The sequence below is a fragment of the Mytilus edulis genome, chromosome 8 (genome assembly GCF_963676685.1).
Source record: "Mytilus edulis chromosome 8, xbMytEdul2.2, whole genome shotgun sequence".
Lineage (NCBI taxonomy): Eukaryota > Metazoa > Mollusca > Bivalvia > Mytilida > Mytilidae > Mytilus > Mytilus edulis.
The window spans coordinates 22,519,870-22,538,327 of record NC_092351.1 but is presented as its reverse complement, the minus strand read 5'-3'; the positions used below and the strand labels follow the sequence as shown (position 1 = coordinate 22,538,327).

Genomic DNA, 18,458 nt, shown 5'->3' with positions numbered 1-18,458 from the left:
ACTATTCAATTAAAACCTAGTACAAATTCAAACATGCTTAGTGGAAGAACGGAATACTTCACAAAATAAGTCCCGCTAAAATGTTTAACCCCGCCACATTATTTATGTATCTGCCTGTCCCAAGTCAGGAGCCTGTTATTCAGTGGTTGTCGTTTATTTATGTGTTACATATTTGTTTTTCGGTAATTTTTTTATTTATTTAAATAAAGCAGTTAGTTTTCTCGTTGGAATAGCTTTACATTGTCATATCGGGGCCTCTTATAGCTGACTATGCGGTATGGGCTTTGTTATGTTTGAAGGCCGTACGGTGACCTATGGCTGTTTATTAAAGTCATTAACTGGAATAAAATTAACTTTCATATCACAATTTCATGCCCAACCTACGATAGTAGAGGGGCATTATGTTTTCTGATCTGTGCGTCCGTCTGTCCGTCTGTCAGTGTGTCCGTCTGTCCCGCTTCAGGTTTAAGTTTTTAGTCAAAGTAGTTTTGGATGAAGCCAACTTAGACTTTGATCATAATTTCAATGTCCACTGAACATAGAAAATGAGAGTGCGAGTTTAGGTTAAAGGTTAAAGGTTATGTGCAATGTAGTTTTCGAAACTAAGAACACATTTTCCCTATGGTATGATCTTTCAAATTTTAATGCCAAATAAAATTTTAACCAAATTTCAATGAACATGGAACATGGAAAAACATAGTGCAAGTGGGACATCCGTGTACTTTGGACACATTTTTGTTTTTTTCTAATTTTCTTTACTTTTATAATTATAATCAAAATATAAATACTGCGTATGCTGCTCCTTCTTATAATATTGTCCTAACAATAATTGCACTCACTAATGTTTATAGAATACAAGTAAGTACGTCTTAAAAACGGAACTCTGTTCTTAAATAGATGGGGGATATAAAAAGGGGATCTGGTATGATTGCAAATAAGACAACTCACAACAAGAGACCAAATAACACAGAAATTACCAATTATAGGTCCCCGTAGTGCCTTTAACAACGAAGAAACCCAATACCACATAGTCAGCTATAAAAGGCCCCCAAATGGTCCGAGACCACGATGGTCGTCCCTTGATTTTCGTTGTTCTTTTCATTGTTCACGAATATAGTCCCTAGTTCTGACAGTGGGTTACTTGCCATATATTTTTATACCCCTTTCAAATTTATTTCTCCATGTTTAATGCCTCAAATTGCAAGTAGGGGGATGAAATTACACTGTAAAAAAATTTTGGGTCCAAAATTTTAAAGGAAAGTAGTGATTTGGTCCTGCTGAAAAAGTTTGAAAATAAGCACTTCGGAAGCTGTCAAAAAATTTCAAGACGCCCTAAACATAAAATTGTCGATATTTTGAGTTAGAGACGATGTTTTCTGTAATTTTGATATAATTTGTCCCAAAAGTAGTACAACACACTGTAAAAGTTTCTTTGATAAAGCGCAGGTGGGATTTTTTAAATTTTCATTTATGTTCTAAAGGAAATGCACTACGAATTAATCGTGTTCTCGGACCAAATGACAAATTTAAAACTATTCAAACAAGAAAATTAACGGCCTAGTTAATGTATATAAAAATGAACAATAACAAATATGTAACACAACAACAAATGATAACCACTGAATTGAAGTGACAGGCACATGCATACATAATGTGGATGGGTTGAACATGTTTGCAGGATCCCAAACCTCCCCTTTCCTCGGACAGTGAATTTATTTTTTGTGAAGCAAGCTAAATGTTATCATATCAAAAACGCATAGTATCAATACTGATGATAATAAGAGTATACAAGATAAAGAAGATATATAGTACATGAACTACAATTAATAATTAGATTAACATAAAACATGTGTTGTCCGATTGATACACTCAATGTTTTAAACCGAAACTGTATAGTAAATTGCGCACACGTGAATCAATCTTTTTCAACTTCATACATCAATAATAGGATGCTATAATATCATATACATTATAAGCTAGCATCTTGAAAAATATGCAACCGAATCTTTATAGTTCGATATAGGTTAGTTGCAGAATTTACCGTGATGAGTATACTTTCGCCAATACATACATATCAAACGACTGAATTAATCATGAACCTGATTTTATCATTTTCATAATGCAATTCCAGCATATCTTATGTCTAAAACAACCTGTATGACTCTATTATGTTGTTGAACAAAACAAATTTGACTATTTCCAATGAAATCTTGTTTGAAAGTGTCCAAAAAAAACGATACTTTTAACTTCTTAAATCCTACGTTATGATTACAAGAGCTATAATATATAGCAACTTAGAAGACATATGAATTCAGAAATTGCGGCTCCTGATAAAAAAAAAGATAATGAAAAGGCTGCCAACTATTTCTGACAATATTTGTCGCAAAACAAATATATTCCATTTTTTTACAAAAAAATGCAAGGTGTTTTAAGGAAATTGTAATGTTTCTGCATTTTGTGCAAACAGGGCGGTGGAATCGTCTCCAAACATAACTGAATAATTTATATATGTATTGATATTTTAACAACTGTTATCAATTTCCATCAAGATATATTCATCCTAAAACCTTACTGAATGCCTAACGAATATGGACGACTGTGACATATGCTTTTTTCTGTTGAGGAATGTGTTTAATAAAGTCAAGCAAAACAAATATATATTCAACAGTAAAATTACCACAGCACAACACACGATTGTCAAATAATTACTAGTGTTTACAAGATCTGTTACGTCACAATTTAATGGAACGGCGATAACATAAACCTTAGGTTAGCATATCAGAGAGAAACAGCCATTAACAAACAAAATATTTAAAAGATTTTAAGTAATAAATTGTACAGCATTCGTTGACAGCATGTGTTCCAGGATTTTATTATCGACAGGTCTATTGTAAACCAACTAAATATGATGAGTCACATAGCAGTTGTTCCAAATGACACAACAACAAATCTTTATCAACTGCTTATTTTTGTTTTTTTTTAACTTTCAAAGCAATGCCATATGGAACAAAAGTTTTCTACCTAACATCACCTTTGACATCGTCGGCGGTAGGTAAAATACTTACAAGCTGCAAACCTGGTTCATATTGTAAATTAAAAAAATGGTTATTCTTGGATATTTGTTTTTGATCCCAACTTTTTTTTTTGTTACAGGACAAAGTCGTTTAATCACGGGGAATAGAAAAAAATTATGAAACAACGGTAGGTGGTTAAAAGTCTGTTTTAAAACGTTGAATTCACAACGATATCATGATTTCAAATACCGTTCTTATATGAACGGTATCTAGTTCACTTTATAATTTTTGAAAGGAACTGGGTTTCACATCTGCATATTTTTTATATTCAACTTCATCAGGCAATTTAAACTTAAAATAAATTCTCCATATTTTTTCTCCCTCTTAGTTATTTCTCAGCTCATTCATTATGGTATTATAGATTATTTTATTTACTTATTTTGGTTTCAACGTCCTTAATTAAGGTAACAAAGACCCCTTCTTACATATGCGTTTTAAAAAGTGTAACATTATTTTGTACTATTTAGTTGATACCGCTGTTGAGAGACATATACATTTTATAGTTTCCGAATGCCCAATCAGGTCAACACATGTAGAGCAATTTCTGTTAAACCTTGCGGAGGACCTGCGACCATTCCTAGTGTTTGGTAAACTTCGTGCTGCTTAATCTTTATTTTTCTATGTTGTGTTTTGTGTACTCTTAATTGTTGGTTTGTCTCTCTCTTCTGTAGCCATGGTTTTATCAGTTTATTTTTTATCTATGAGTTTGAATGTCACTCTGATATTTTTTGCTCCTCTTTCGTTAGTCCTTCGTTACTGAAATGGTTGAGACCAAGCTGTCAATCAGTAGTTCTTGTGGAAAATATAAGAACATATTGTGAAACTTAGGATCCAACACCCTCAATCCAAATTGATCTTAGGTGAATTTGGTGAATATTTTATGATCCCTTCTGATAATATGACTCCTCTTACCCTTGTGTATTTTTTCATCCATAGCTTTCACTTTTTATATTTGTACATCCTACAACTGGCCAATAGAATCGTTTAGAGTGTTTTAGTCATTTCACATTACAAATTGGTATGTTTTTGTGCGGAGATAGTCAATAGGGACGATACAACTCATTAAAAAATAGTTGGAAGATTCTGAAAAGATGTATTATAGTTTCACCTAAGATATGAGTTATTTTTATATGGTCTCACTTATGTGCACAGAGAGTCGTACTCTTCATACTTAGACGATCTGTTTACTGTGAATTTAAAAAGGCAAACGAATAACACTGTCGAATTATCCTTCTGAAGAACGAGAAAATGCATACTGACAATATTTTTATGACACATTAGTACATACATCAATTTATCTTATGTTTATAACGTATAGTGATTCAACCTTATGTTTCAGTCGAATATATTCATTCCTTTATTTTGTCTAAATGTACATTTTTCAGGGTTTGATTTCTGCAAACCTGACTCAATTAATGTATAGCTGATGATTAGGTATGTTTTCATTTTCCAATTGTTGAAGGTCATATTGGTGACATATGGTTGATAAAGTCTGCCCTTATTTACTAGTTTTGACACCGTGCCCTTTGCAAATTATAGCACATACATGTCTCCGTATTTAATATTATATGATGGTCTGCTAATCTTGCATCATTTTTGCGCATAAAAGAAACATCATATCTTTTTTTATGAATTCTCCAAAGCTTCATATCAGAAAAAATAACTTTTATAATAATTGATTATTGTATGGCCCTGAAATAAATTATCAATTGTAGAAAAGGGATAATGACGACGTTTGTACTTTTTCTATGTAGCAGCATTCTAAAACAAAAAAAAGTTATATCATTTGAATTAGTTTGTTTTGTTTTTAGATTTCGCTTGTTACTTCATATATTTACTAGTAGAAGACATAATCCAAAATTTTCCCTATGATATTACATATAGGGCCATTATCAAAATATATACTTTCGATATGTAACTATATTTACACTAGCATAGTGTTATGTGAGTACATTGTCTCTCTTACAATTGTACATTTTACAAACTGTTACAAAATCTTTTTTTCAAAGTAAATTGTATATGATATAGACTTAAATTATATACAAATTCCAGAAGAATGTTTTATAGATTTTCGTTGATCATCTCAACGAGTTTGCTTTTCTCGCTTGAGCCGGTACTGCGAAAGCAACAAAGCAATCGAGTTGAGATGCCGCCTTAGTTTCTAGCGATAATTTTTCAACTCAAGCGAGTACCATGATATGAATAATTATGACAAAAGAAGATCAAAGAAAAATCTGCTCAAAATAGCGATAACATTATTTACAGGTTAGAGAAACACATACAGGGGAAATTGGTCCTAGCTTGAATTGTTCAGTTGATCCATTAGGAATTGTAATATTACTATATTTAAAGCTAATTGAAAGCTGAGCAGCGGAATGCTGTTGAGGAAATACTGATCGACTTTAATTTCCCATATAAGCGGTTGGGATTGCGATTTTTTTGGTGCACTTGTGAACTATATGTAGAACGCTAAATAACTAATAAAACAAGACCAACATGCTGTTCTCTTTAAAATCTCTTCAGTAATGTTTGCAACTGTATATTAATTAAATCAAACAATCTATAACGTACTATTTTAAGTAAAACAAAACTCGGTTTAATTTAAGGTGATCCGGAATAGTAAGCATATCCTGATTCTCGTTTGAAACCCGTGGTGACGATTATGTCAGTACACATCCGGTGATTGAAAGGTATAGGCTGTATCGCTATTTTACAACATTGTTGCGATGAGATTTTTTATTGTTTTACAGTTTGACCATGTTATACATTTACTGAAATATAATTGCATTTCCCAATTGGCCATCTCTTTAGTTGAATAGTAGATTTTTTTTATTTCCAAAAATACCTTGTGCAGCAACAAACTCTGTTAATAAAAAATGATAATTATTTTGTGTCAAATGTGAGATACTTTCTACATTTGTGAAGTCATACAAATTTAAAGGACACAAAACAAGAAAGTTTTAAAAATGCATTGTACATGTTGTATGTACACATAAAAGAAGATTTTTTTCTTTCAAATATTGAATACATTACAAAAACACGGAAAATTTTAAAAATCATTGGTGCAGATCTGGGATTTTTCAGTTAATCTTTGAATGGAAATCTACATGAACGATTTCATCATAAAATCTCAAAATACTGTTGTATTGAACGAGCACAAATTACCGAACCCTTCACTTATTCATTGTCCAATGGAAATGCTGATATTTTCAAAACGTTATCAGATATTATTTTAACAATGCATTTATGAAACGCTACACTGGTTACTGAATATAAGATTGTTTACGCACATCACATGTCACTCCTTTCTTTTTTGCACACACACTAATTTTCTTTTTCATCGCTTATTGTGTAATTTGGTTTGAAGAAATTTTCACTCAAACATCACAGTTACTTTATTTCTATATTTAGAAATAAAAGACATAATGTGAGTGTCCCAATTGAAACGAAAAGTGACAATTCCCACCCCAATAACTTCCTTAATTCACATTACAGTTGTTAGAGCTATGGAGGGCAGTTTTGTGTTACTAATCGGGCTTCTTTCCTTCTGTTGTTTGGTTTATCCAGCATCGGGTAAGTGAACATAAAAATCAACTTTGTTTGCAAACATTAAACGGTCCAAGTTAATTTAATTATAAAAAGTTAATTAGGTTTGCAAACTAATTACAATAAATTATTTAATAAACCCCTTTATTGTTATGGCAATGAAGTGCTATTTTGCTTTATTCTTACATCTCTTGGTTTAGTCTTGTGTCAACAAATTGATTGCAACTCATTCCATGCATATCTAGGAATTAAAGAAATAAAACAGAAAATAACAAAATTTCACAAAAAATATTTGTTGTTATTTAAAACGGAATATTTTAATTTGAGGATTTGCGTTTTAATATTTTATTACTTCAACTAACAAAATCTGTAGATTTTCGAACGTATCCACTATGGTAGATATAGTACTGTTGTGAAAATGCGCTTATAATCATATTTGGAATGATCGGGTACTGTCGGAACGTTATCCTATCATGGTCCGCGGTATCGTGTTGCTTTGCCTGGACTTCGTATTGTGTTCTGTAACTTTCGGGACTCTGACGTGATTATCATTGCCGAATTTCGTATTTATAACGGGACTGTTATGGAACGGTTTCGGGAAAGAGGGTTCGAATATGACAAGATCTTGATTCAATCTGGACTCAATCGGCAGAAACATCAATGACAAATTTCTCCAGATCATCCCAGTTCCACAAGACACCTTCAATAAAACACATAACATTGTTAGATTTTGATCCTATACAGCAATATCTGTCACGACATAGTCACTACACAAAATTAGCTTAGTTTCCTGGAATGTCGGGTTGCTTGGCCGACCTCTCAAGACCATCCCCGGTCCAGTTACGAACTAGTTTGAGACTGCGATCAGACATGAATAGCATTCGAGATGATTGAGGATAGTAATCTGACTTTTTCAATGTTATAGCAGTCTTATCGCTGTCTGAAACGGAAGACAATATCGGCAATGTGTAAACGCCGCATTAAAGGCACATACTGCTACATTCGACACCTCTAAATATTAAATAATATTTACAATGAAAAGAGTGACAATCACGGGCAATAGTTAATGTTGATTTTCCTACGTTTCTTTAATTTCTGTTCGTAGATTTTTATAGTAAGTAAATCCTATTTTACTTGTACACAGTGATCATATTATACATTCATTAAGATATAATATCCTATTACAGGTCTTCATGTAGATTATAATAACAGGTGTGGATACGTTTGGAGTCACCAAACCACATATTATTGTAAATATAATACAGAGTGCTGCCAGATAAAAGGAACATGGTATTGTCTTAATCAAACACAAAGTCAGCTGGGATGCAGAACTTTTCAAATATTATGGTATGTATAGATTATAACTGAACAAATGTTAAACAAATTGTAACACCCTACTTTCTGTACAAAGTATTTATACTTGTCTATACACCTTTTTAACAGTTTTAGAACCTGATTGAGCATATTTTAATGCAAGTGAGCCTCCCGTGTTGGGTTTTAAAAAAACCTAGATATATAGATTATTTTAAGAAAACAAATTGTTTCATTGCATTATATTTTGTAATGACACTGTATGTAGCACAAAGATATGTGACTTTTAAGGTCTATATGACATTACATGCATGTTGAGGAGAAAAGCAGCTTTGTATATCTTAAAGAATTGCAATGATTTGACAAGGAAAAATGTTTCAAATTGTGATTTCGTTGAGAGGTTCGAGAATTTTTTCTTAAATTATTTGACAATATTGGATATTGCAGCACGAGAGTTATAATATAAATAATGTTTATTCTAACTTCATAATTCTGTCATGCATTGAATTTTTTGAAGTTTGATTTTAACATTCAGTCAATTTAAGTTATTAATATAAATATATTAGGAAAAAGTAAAGGCTACATGCTGATTTGATTTCATATTTGTTGTATATACAATTGTCATATTAATTTCATTCACTTAATTTATTGCATTTGGTACGCTTTTGTTACAACACCATTTTAGGTAATTTCCAGCGCATGTCAATGAACATCACTGTTTTGTATCCGTATTTTTTTATTCTTCAGGGGAAGTCACTACAAACGTTTTGATTGGATGATAAACACAACGAAACTAACATCTCGTTATCAAACTGTGCCACGATTTAGAAAAACAACGCGTCTGACAAGGTAATCTTTTATGATAAAGTTTATATATGTTTATAACGACAAGTTTGAAACAACAAAGCCCAAATAAAATAAATATTTCTTTCAATTTGTAAAATATGTAAATGTGTTAATGCACAGATTGAATTGTGAATTAGTTAAAGTTATTCTATCCAGGAATTTAACAGTAAAGGACAGGTTTATATAATCATAATAATTGAGTTCCAATCGAACCCAGATGGAAACTGTGATGTTTGAAAGTACTTTTTTTTTTATTGTTTTCAAATTTAAAAGAAAAGGCTGTTACGTTAATATTTTCTCCAGAGGTGGCTATTAATCTAATGGATTTTCACAATTTGTGGTGCGCCCCAACACTGTCCCATATAGTGACAATATTCGTTCATGAACTTCAATATATTTGTGCTTATAAACCCAAATGCTTGGGAAAAGGTTCGAATGCAAGCACAAATGGAATACTATTAAACAAAACTGTGCCAAAACTCTGTACCTTGTGGTAACAACTAATTATAACATAACTTTCCATCAATAAAACAACAAAGAGTTGTGGTATGATTGTCACTGCCACAACTATCAACTAGAGTATAAATGACGAATATAAAGGCAATTATCAGTAACTGTAAGGCTATCAACAATGCACAAACTGAGTAGTTGGCTATACGAGACCTCGACATGAAAAATGGGGAAAAATTCATTGAGAAAAATAAAGACCGATTTACATATAACATGTACTCATTTGCTGTACAATAGTTTCCAATTCTAATATGACGTGCTTCTTTCGCTTTGTGAACAAAACCATGCTCTAAATCCAATGAAATTTGTTTGCTCATGCGTATATTGACTTCTTCAGAATAATGAATTTCATCAAATTATCATGCACTTAATATATTTCCTTCACTTTAAAACACTTTCAAACTCTTAAATGGTGCACATGATGTTATTAATTCATTTATTATGACTGTAATGTGGTGCATTCCGAAATTGACATATTTGACCTAGAAACGACAACCGTTCATGATGGCTTTTCAAACTCATCCCTCTGAAAAATCACGGTGCCAGTCGTTTGTTTTTTTACAAACAAAAACGGAGGTCCATGGAAGAGCCTACCAAACGCTTTTACATTTATACTTATCGGACATAGAAATTACCTTAATTGTCCTAAACAGAATCGAAATAATTGATGCAAGCTATACTTTATTGCTGTTTTAACATGGATAGGCATCATATTCGTGTTATTTTAGCCCTACCTATCGATCGAGCAAATATAATCACGAATATAATGACTACCCATGTTAAAACTTCAATAAAGTATAGCTTGCATCAATTATTTCTTAAATATTTGCATACGCGTAAATCAATGTTAAACTACAACATAGATAGAATAATGTTAATTCACTGAAAGTGGTAAAATAACTTTCAACACTGAAATTAAGCGCACCATATGAGGTGAACTTGCGTAGGTTCACAAGTGGTTTTTTGTAAAAAGTACTTTGTTAGTACATAAAAAGTTAAATCACAAAAATACTGAACTCCGAGGAAAATTCAATAGGAAAGTTCCTAATCACATGGCAAAATCAAATCACAAAACACATGAAACGAATGGACAACAACTGTCATATTCCTGACTTTGAACAGGCAATTTCAAATGTAGAAAATGGTGAATTGAACCTGTTTTTTTTTTTAGCGTTAAACCTCTCAATTTGCCGTCCCATCAAATTCCGTTATATTTACAACGATGCGTGAACAGACATAATATATAAAATAGTCAAAATATGGGTACATGTTTTGTGTTTTCACGTGACAGTCACTATTTTACGTATGTCTCCTGTTTTCAACTTATTCAGTACATTGTATTCGTATATCTAGTCAGTATGTTTATCAGTTACTCTATTTACTATCTCACGCGCGATGTAAAAGGATAATTTTTTTTCGATGAAAGTTCACCTAGAAGGTATGTTGAACTAATTCTTAAAATTAACAATTATACGTACAGTAAAACTTTATCAAAATAATAATTAGTTTCGTAAAAAATAGCCACAACGAAAAAGTAAAAGTATATGTATTCCTATTTTATATTTAACTGCAGCACAACAAGACCAACGACATCTGTGTGCAGAAACAAATACCGACACAGGCATAGACAAAGACATACCAGCAAAACTTATACAAAGGCGACTATTCCGATTCCGCAGTGAGTTAAATGGCTACGAATTATAGATTCATATACATAAAATATTATGAGATCATCCGTTGTTTGACATGCTAGTCAAATGCGTTTTGTTAAAATATATTTTTTCACTTTTTTGTTCATTTGGTAAATATTGTTTGTTCTGTACTTAGACCCCTCTACTGTGAAATTTGTCTATACAAGCGTATGAAATAGCAGTTTTATCCAACGCAACAAATTTGAGACAAGTACATACAGAATGTGGCTTGGTTAAACAGGTTATCGGCGCCTAACCCCAATTTAACCTTGAAAAGTGTTGTAACAGTACAACATAAAAACACACTATAAAAATCATGCAAAAGGCTGAACTCTTCAGATTGAATCAAATAGAAATACATCTATCAAACACATAGAGAGCACGTGGTCGGGTATTTGTACATCTCAACAACAAAAAAACAGTAAGAACAGATCTGAGTGTATTCGCAATTACTGACAGCTTGTTCAAAGCTAATAACAACTACTAAATAAAATCACGCATCTAAGACTTAATTGTCAATCAGTTCATATCCAACATCTAATAAATTGAGTGTTAAGACGTCATAAACAGTCAATGAAAAACATGAATTTTTACAATTTCAAGATACTGGTATCGACTGATTGTAGAATCATGAATAAACACAATGTATATAACAATAATATTTATTTGTATTTTAATTCATTGATAACAAAATCAATATTAGTACCAATAAAAAAATTATTCCAAGCATATATTGATTACAACATCAATGAGAAGGTAGTACATGTGATCTATCCTCCTTATTTATATACTTAGTGTACCTCATTTTGGACCTCAGATTTATGATTCTTTCTTATGTTGTGCAGTTCGACATTACAAAATGCAGTTAATATGTCAATACATGCATAACCCATTGACGTTTTAGAAAAATCTTTGATATAACACTTTTAATATGTTCCACTATTTCTACAAGCTATATGCTGTTGTTTTTTTCTATGGTCGGGTTGTTGTCTCTTTGACACATTACCCATTTCCATTCTCAATTTTATTGTAAACTTAAAAAAAAAAATACAAACCAATATAATTATGTTTTGTATTTTCAGCACAACAAGACCAACGACAACTGTGTACGTAACCAAACATCGACACAGACATAGACAAAGATATAGACAAAGATACAGACAGAGATATAGGAGCAAAACATATACAAAGGCGACTACAATACGACAGTGAGTAAACTGGCTGAGAATTATAGATTTATTAAGATAGTTATTTTTTTTGCAATGAAAAAACATAAGGCATAATGCACAAGGGTTCGTTTATGCCTCTACATAAAGGAAAAACGTTTACTGTCCAGGGTAAACACATAAAACAAGATGAACTATTTTCCTTTCGTTCCCTCTATTCGTCATATGACTTAATTCATTTTGTACCATGAATTCTTCGTAACAGATGACGTATATATGTGAATCAGTAACTTACAAACGATGTGTGCGAATGCCATTCATAAAATAAGAAAAACCAGTAGGAGTTTTTTCAATTATTTAGTTGTAATTGTTGTAAATTCCATCTTATTGGTGTATATTCACAATGCATTTTTTTTTCAATTATGATAATTAAATTGATTTGTTGATTATTGAATATTTACGTTCAGTGTCAGTGATCTCATTTTGATTCAGGAGTACACATATGGTGTTTGGATGACAAAACAGTTCTCGTAACTTTTATTTTGTACGTTTTTGAGTGTCTCTATTCACTTGAAATTGTAATAAATGTACATCATGTTCATACAATATCGAAACCAACAAAAATCGTTTTTTAACGTATCCATGATTTATTGTTGACAATAAGAATAGAACACAATTTTGGAAAATATTTATTAACAATCAAAATTGGAATTGACGGGATAATTAATGGAAGCATCATATTCAATGTATGCATGAATTTAGACACTTCATAGAACTAAGCATGTTATACATGTATATTGTTATAAATGAGTGTTTATAATTGATGTTCAAACAATATCTCAGCTTAAACGGTTAAGTTTATCTCGAACTATAAATGTTTCCAGAATATTTTTGCCGACCTGTTCACGATTTTATTATTTTTGACGCATCCATTTCGTATGATCATAAAAAAAATATTTCAATCGGTCCATGTTGTTGAGAAAATATGGCAGTTTAGTATTTGTCGTGTTTTGAAGACGAAATCTACCGGTTGACTCGCATTCTTAACTGGTAATTTGTTTTTGAAAACTTGCATGCATGTCGTGCAATAAGTTGAAATAAATATGATGGAAATCAGTCAAAAAATAAAACAACAACTGTACTTTTTTATAAACATAATTTTCAGAACGACAATATCGTCAACACACTCTACGTATTCCGACACAAAGAAGACAATAATTACTGATTATATACTGTGAGTATGCAATTTCGATAACTGTAATGCTAGTATTATAAATGGGATATTTATTTAATTTACAAATTATGAGTAAAATATAAATGTAGTTTAAACAAATCGTCCGACGTATTAATTTTTACAAAAGGATTTGACTGTTACCTTTAATGAGCAAAATACATTACAGTTGAATTTAAGACTTTAATGTAGTTATACATACAAGTTGCAATAAACGAGCCTTACAAGAGATCAACGTACTGTGTCTTAGACATCCTGAAATATAGCTGATTTTTTGTTGTTGTAGAGGATTTGGAATACCATTGGCAGTCGTCATAGCGTGTTTTGCAACTGTAGTTTTGAAAGCAAAGTGTAACGATATGACGAGAGTTAAGAGGAAAACTTATGCAGGCATGGTATTACAGAAATCATCAGCACCACCAGTGACAAATGAAATACCAGAATATGATAATGCATGTAAGTTTGAATAAACCGTTACATCGTTCCTTATAATTAACCAGATAGGGTTTTCTTTAGCTATCCTCAACAATTTTTGTTATACCTTGTGTGCAGGAAACATAACTATTTTTATGAACAAACAAAAATAAACAAACGTCAGTCAGAAACACCTCCATTATTATCGTATAATATAATTATGATCATGATTTTTCGCTGATAATTCTTCAAATGTGTGTGAATTCCTGTTTCAACTTCGTCATTTTTAGCTTTACTCAAAACTGACAAAAGTACTGAAGCCAATGAATTTACTGCTCATTTGTTTTGGGTTTTTTTTGGGGGGGGGGGGGGGGGGGGCGTTGATCAGACTCTTATAAACCAAAACTACATGAACTTTAATGGAGATATTTTACAACTTATATTTTGATATGTTTGCTAGTTGTAATGTTCATTTAGATATGGTGTTGTCATTTTTTGAATGTATGTTTTTTTTTTCTGATCCTTGACATGTTTTCTTTTAATGCAGCATGCATATCACATTTTGCATAAAACTATATGCGTAAATATGTTCAAAGAAACAACAATTATACGAGACATTTCCCCTCATTTGTCCAATTAAATTAATTGTTCTGGGGTGTATAAGTTTCATGTTATAAACAATGATGATTTGAAGTAATTGTATTTTTCTAAATATTCAGAATTTAACAATTCATATCAATTATAGGTTTGTGTTTGCACCAATTTGATACAGTACCATATAGGCAACGAGCTGGTCAACCCAATGAAACGGATACCAATGACATTGTTGATCGTAATGCAGCAATTTGTCAAGATGGTTATGCGACAAAAACAGCATTATTTAGCAGTGCAGAAAATGTTAACGAAACATCAGAACCTCCAGAAAATTTAGCAACTGTGGATCTTCCTACATACGAGGAAGCACGATTTTTAAGTAATTGCCTATATGAAACATCGTTGTAATAATTTCATGTCAAGTGTATATATATCAAAAGTAAATTTCCGAAACTTGTATTTGAGTTTTTTTCAGACCGCACTCGTCATATGGATGTTTTTTATCAGCCAGTTTATCAACAACAACTTACAGGAGACAACTTGAAAACTGGTCAAAAGTACATTAGCATTAATTTGTAAAAATGTCATTACCTTTAAAATGTATTCTTTCAAAAATATCGTATTTGAATAGTTCATAATCTTACTATTATAATCGAAAGAATTGTTCGAACGTATTGATTTGCTTCATAAACTGTCATATTCATCCTGAATCTATATAGATCACAATAATATTTTATATGATGGAACAATTATCATAATTAAAGGCAACAGTAGTATACCGCTGTTCAAAACTCATAAATCCATGAACAAAAAACAAAATCGGGGTAACAAACCAAAACCGAGCGAAACGCATTAAATATAAGAGGAGAACAACGACACATCACCGAAACGCAACACACAGAGAAACGGACCAAGCATCAAACAAAACACCACGAGAACAACAAATACAACACGAAAACCAAACACACGAATTTGGGACAGACAAGTACCGCGCCACGTCCCATCTCAATATCTCAAAAACAAGAGGAAACACAAACGACTCAACGTTAGAATGCAACACACAGAGAAACGAACAATAATATAACAATGACCATCTTCCTGACTTGGTACAGGACACTTTTAAAGGGGAATAAAAGTGGTGGGTTGAACCTGGTTTTATGGCATGCAAAACCTCGCACTTTAATGGCAAAGTTAATTATAACATTAAAATGACAACATAATATTACAGGATTACAATACAAATAAATAGGAGAACACATTAGACAAAGAAAAACATGATTAATAGATAACAAAAAGCATCAGGTTTAAAATTCAATACGCCAAAAACGCGCCTTGTCCACACTAGACTCACCAGTGACGCCCAGATATAAAAGATCGAAAGTGAAAAAAGTACAAAGTTGTACAGCACTGAAGATCAAAAATTGAAAAGGTTTCGCCAAATACGGCATTGTTTTTATGCCCGGGATAAGAATATTCTTATTATATAGAACAATTCATGCTATTGCAAACAGTAAAATTTATCAAATGAATAGGAAAGAGATATACACAAAGAAACTGAAGTATTAACTAATTACAGAAAACTAAACCTGAATACATAACGCCTAGATATAAAAGATCGTACGTGAAAAAGGTACAAAGTTGTGCAGCACTGAAGATCAAAAGTTGAAAAGGTTATGACAAATACGGCATTGTTTTGAAGCACGGGATAAGAACATCCTTATTATATAGAACACTTAATGATATTGCAAACAGTAAATTTTAACAAATGAATATGAAAGAGATATACATAATGAAACTGAAGTATTAACTAATTACAGAAAACTAAACCCGAGTTTATCACAAATTAGACACACATCCGAATCAGTCCAGGCGTCAACGTAATTAAAAAAAAAAAATTAAAAAAAATATGACGTCACATACGATGGCGAAAAGGCAGAAACGTTATGCCACATTTGAATTTATGAAATTTAGAAACAGCATGACGTCACATATGAAAAACTATCATTCAAAAATGAGATAGAATTAGGATTGATTTAGAACTAAATACTGATAATTCATTTAAACAAAATGCATATTGCAATACTTATTAATAGCAATTAACTGTAATATATATATGTCCAGTTTGTTATGAATCCAACTTCAAACGTAAATAATCGTACAAAATTTAATATAATTAATAAAGAGGAGGTGATTAATTTTTCTATCCGTCACACCTAAATATATAATAAGAAGACGTCAACACATTTGACAAAATCTGATTTGATGAAGAGCAAGTAGCGCAAAACGTCGATGTCGTTCATTTGACAGGTCAGAGAATTGCCATAGGGTAGAATTTTTTCTTTAATAGCAAAATAAATGTCACTCAGATATACAATACCCATACAAAGGAGTAACAGCTCTTAGAATTCCAGTGAATTATACTACGACCCGGTATTGGTATCATTAAAATGAAAAGAATGACGAAGACAATGTCACTAGTCTTCACTGCAAATTGGGTGGGATTCTGTTTTAAAAATGCACAAAAAGCTATAAAAATTGAAAAGACAACCATAACGCTAGGAGCATCATTGAAACCGCAAATGAACGAAACATTGAACAATTATTAGTCTACTACGTTAGACACTGTATCAGTAATAGATTTGTAACAAGAACCCAATGACTCATTACATTTATCTAGCTTTGAAGACCCATATGTGTTTTGAAGCCATTATCAACACGAGAGCCGGTATAAAAAGAAATAACGCTGACCTAATTGTTTCAGCAAATTCAACATTAACCCTGTTGTTCTATGCAAGTGAGAATCCAAAAGACACCAAAAATGGCTAAATATTGTTCAGTAATAACATACTTAATTCAATTTGATGTGAAACTATTAACAAAGTAATTCTTTATGTTCTGGAAAGAGAAAGTCAACTTATATAATGATTGCATTGCAATTAACAATGCACTCTTGAACATATGGTCTGCAACATCACAAAGAGAACTGGTTTTGAATGACGTTTATCTGTTGTTTATCATATTTGGTTATAACAAATATTAATCCTTGGTCGCATCTATGTTGTTAATGTTGTGGGCAAAACATTCTGCTCGCCTGTTGCCCTTTCATAAAAAAATCAAAAGTTTATAGTCAAATAATGACAAAGTGTTTGGTTTATCGAAAGGTTACACATTTTTTCCGGTCGCAGTAGTACTCTGTAAGCAGTTTGTTTTTCTCATTGGTACGTACCGGTGTTGTTATTTCTCTAACCAATCAGTCGCCTTTTTACTACATACAATTTCTTTCACCTTATGTCCTGTTGTTTTAGCTTGTATTGTTTAGCTTGTCCAAGTTTCTGTTATTCGATTTCTTCATGTTCACTTATTTGTTAACTGTTTCTGCTTTAAAAATCAACTACTACCCCAGTATCGAATGGTACTCTGTTTCATTGAAGAACTGTTATGAAAACTCAACTGAAACCGCTTTACATTCAAGAACCCTTTTTTTTAGATGGTCACTTGCATAGAACAACAGGGTTAATGCTGAATTTGCTGACACAATTGGGTCAGCGTTATTTCTTCTTATACCGGCTCCCATGATGATAATGGCTTTAAAACACATATGGGTCATCAAAGCTAGATAAACTTAGTTTTGATTCGCACATTCCACAGCTTAAAATGTAATGAATCATCGGGTTCTTGCTACAAATTTATTACTGATACAGTGTCTTATGTAGTGGATTAAGAATTGTTCAATGTTTCGTTCAATTGCGGTTTCAATGACGGTCCTAGCGTTATGGTTGTCTTTTAAATTTTTGTAGTTTTTTGTGCATTTTTAAAACAGAATCCCACCAACACAAATTTGCAGTGAAGACAAGTGACATTGTCTTCGTCATTCTTTTCATTTTTTCAATGATACCAATATCGGGTCGTAGTATAACTCACTGGAATTCTTAGAGCTGTTACTCCTTTGTAAGGGTATTATATATCTGAGTGACATTTATTTTGCTATTAAAGAAAAAATTCTACCCTATTGCAACTCTCTGACCTTTCAAATGAACGACATCGACGTTTTGCGCTACTTGCTCTTCACATAAAC

At 31.9% G+C, this 18,458-nt stretch overlaps 1 protein-coding gene across 1 annotated transcript; it reads left to right on the top strand.

The window, feature by feature from the left end:
• The first annotated feature begins 6,557 nt into the window (after positions 1 to 6,557).
• LOC139485083 (uncharacterized) lies at positions 6,558 to 14,840 on the top strand. Its single transcript, XM_071269201.1, has 8 exons — positions 6,558 to 6,647; positions 7,808 to 7,967; positions 8,679 to 8,780; positions 10,861 to 10,965; positions 12,061 to 12,186; positions 13,310 to 13,378; positions 13,662 to 13,831; positions 14,535 to 14,840. Exons 1-8 carry the CDS (start codon positions 6,581 to 6,583, stop codon positions 14,789 to 14,791), a joined length of 1,056 nt encoding a protein of 351 aa, XP_071125302.1. The 5' UTR covers positions 6,558 to 6,580; the 3' UTR covers positions 14,792 to 14,840.
• Positions 14,841 to 18,458: the final 3,618 nt, after the last annotated feature.